At 34.9% G+C, this 2,403-nt stretch overlaps 1 protein-coding gene across 1 annotated transcript; it reads right to left on the reverse strand.

Annotated features, from left to right (window-relative positions):
* Positions 1-368: 368 nt before the first annotated feature.
* Positions 369-2,188, reverse strand: LOC107491258 (uncharacterized). The gene is made up of 2 exons (XM_016112069.3): positions 1,763-2,188; positions 369-1,345 (listed from the first exon to the last, which is right to left on the reverse strand). The coding sequence occupies exons 1-2, from the start codon at positions 2,083-2,085 to the stop codon at positions 469-471; spliced, it is 1,200 nt and encodes a 399-aa protein (XP_015967555.1). The 5' UTR covers positions 2,086-2,188; the 3' UTR covers positions 369-468.
* Between the last annotated feature and the right edge of the window lie 215 nt (positions 2,189-2,403).

Consider the following 2,403-nt stretch of genomic DNA (forward strand, 5'->3'; position numbering starts at 1 on the left):
ATTTTACAACACTACTTACTTAAGAATTTCAAATATAGTAACACCATCAAATCCTATGCTGCCTTAGATAATTTTTCTAATTGGATTATTTTATCCAAGAATATATTATGCAATATCAAATTGATCACAATCGAAGAGAGAATGAATGAAATGGACAAACTTTTTTTTTCTTAATCAACATATCAAACAAAAATGAATATATGAATTTTACAAAAAGCTCTACCCAATTTCTTCTTTGGGCCTAAGGCATATAATGTACACTTGAAAAGGCAGAACAAGATATGTCCCAAAAGGCGGAACAGATAAAATCTATTAAAATAAAATAAAAAAACATCCGTTTACCGAAAAAACAAAATAAAACAAAAACATCCCAACAAGATAGGTTTAGTTTAATTGAAAAGGGGATTGATTGCTTCTTCCAGCGGTGAATTCCACCCAAGCCCAACGAAAAAAATGAAAAAGAAAAAATCATTCCCATTTGCTTCTAAGTTGATTCTGGTGTGTGAATGAATAGGTGAGAACTATGCCTCCGTCCAATCTTCTAAGTACAAAAGTCTCAACCAAAACATAACATTCAAATTTCTTCCATCCATTTTGAGTCCCTTTGTATTCCTCCAATTTCTGAACTCTAACTTGCTTTTCTTTCCCTCCAATCCACCCAACTCTTTCTTGCTCCCACTTCATTCTCTCAACTATTGCCATGCTCAATCCCACACTATTCTTTTCTCCAATGTTATTGTAACTCTTAAACCACAAAAACCCTTCACCTATGTCCCTCTCTTCATCAACCATAGCTTCCCATTCACCAATTCCAACCACTTCCCTTTGAACATTCACATTCACATTCACATTCACATTAGTGTCATTTACATTCTCACAAGAAAATATTTTTTCCCATTTTTGCTCTAGTGTCATCTCATAAAACATTGATTTTCTCACTTCTTCTTTCAATGTTTTATGAGTCCCTTCCTTCACAAACATGAAGGGACAATACCATTTTCCCACAACAACACTTTTGGAGCTTTTACTTCCTATGGAGAATTCGAATTCCGGCTTGCTTGCGCGGAGGGCTTCATTCACACCTGTTGCTTCTCCTATGCTTGAATCACTCGAATTGGAGGCACTCAGCTTCCACCTTCTGCTCAAGAATCTTGGAGGATATCCATCTGGATTAACAGATTTAGCTGAGAAGCCACTCCTGAAAGTAACTTTGCTTCGTTGCGGATGAATCTCGAATTGTTGGTATGTGTTATTGCTGTCAAAATGATGCAGAGGTATATCTGAGACAGAATTGTAGAAACAGAATGTGTCCAAATCTTCTTGCTTTGAATTAATGTATGCCTCCCTGCAAAACCAAATGCAAATTACATCAATATAACCCTTAAGCATGTCAAAAGAATGATTCATTCATGGGCTATATATAGTATAACAAATCAAATTTTGATTGAATGTTACCAGCTGCTTCATCATACGGTTAAAAGTGAAAAGTAAAAGAACCGTAGTGATAAACGAGGAAAATTTTTGGACGTCATTAGAACATATTTAATGTGTTTCTACGAATAATTGAGATCATTATTCATTTTTACTAAAATGCTAAAGATTAATTAAGAATAAGAAGATATGGATATTTTGAAAGTTAAGTATTAAATGTGTAACTAATATAATATAATATAATATAATATAATATAATATAATATCTCTCTAATTGATGTTTGAATTGTGCTAGTGCATAATAATGGTATAACTAAAAGTTAAGGCTTACCCTCTATGCTTGCCATTATGATGAATGACATAGTACTTATTAGAAGACAAAGGTTGATTAAGAACTGGGATGAAAACAACATGGTGGTAATGAGTGGCTCTGTTGAGGGAAATTCCTGACCTATAGAACAGCTCAAGGCTCATATTCTGAGGAAAAGGCAAATCCTTCACCTCATGGTACTTCCCCAAACCAAAACAAGATGTTGTTTCCAAATCCTTTTCATCTTGAATCACAAGAATACCAGAATTTGGGCCTTCAGGTGGAGGCAATGAGAGAGCATCTTGAGATTTCTTGTATAGAGAAAGAGGCCTAGTCACATACATATTCCTACGATTTAATATGCTTCTTACTTTGTTCTACCTATGTTTGTGTATCTTGGGATAAGTTGTTTAATGTGGATCTTGGGGGTGATTTGGCGAATTAGCAATTCAGCATGCACTTATATATATATGGTCTCTGGAAAGCTTTGTGTTATGATATGAAGATGTTAGATGTGGTCAATTATGACCAAGTTACCCCACGTGAGTAAATGTGGAAGGTTGACCAAGGTAAGTGAAGGGAAATAGCATTTTCTCAGAAAGCCAGTATGGGAGGAACGGAAATGTCAATTGTCAATTGTATGGGTCCCAATGGTGACTTTG

Source organism: Arachis duranensis, chromosome 5, assembly GCF_000817695.3.
Source record: "Arachis duranensis cultivar V14167 chromosome 5, aradu.V14167.gnm2.J7QH, whole genome shotgun sequence".
NCBI classification, from domain to species: domain Eukaryota; kingdom Viridiplantae; phylum Streptophyta; class Magnoliopsida; order Fabales; family Fabaceae; genus Arachis; species Arachis duranensis.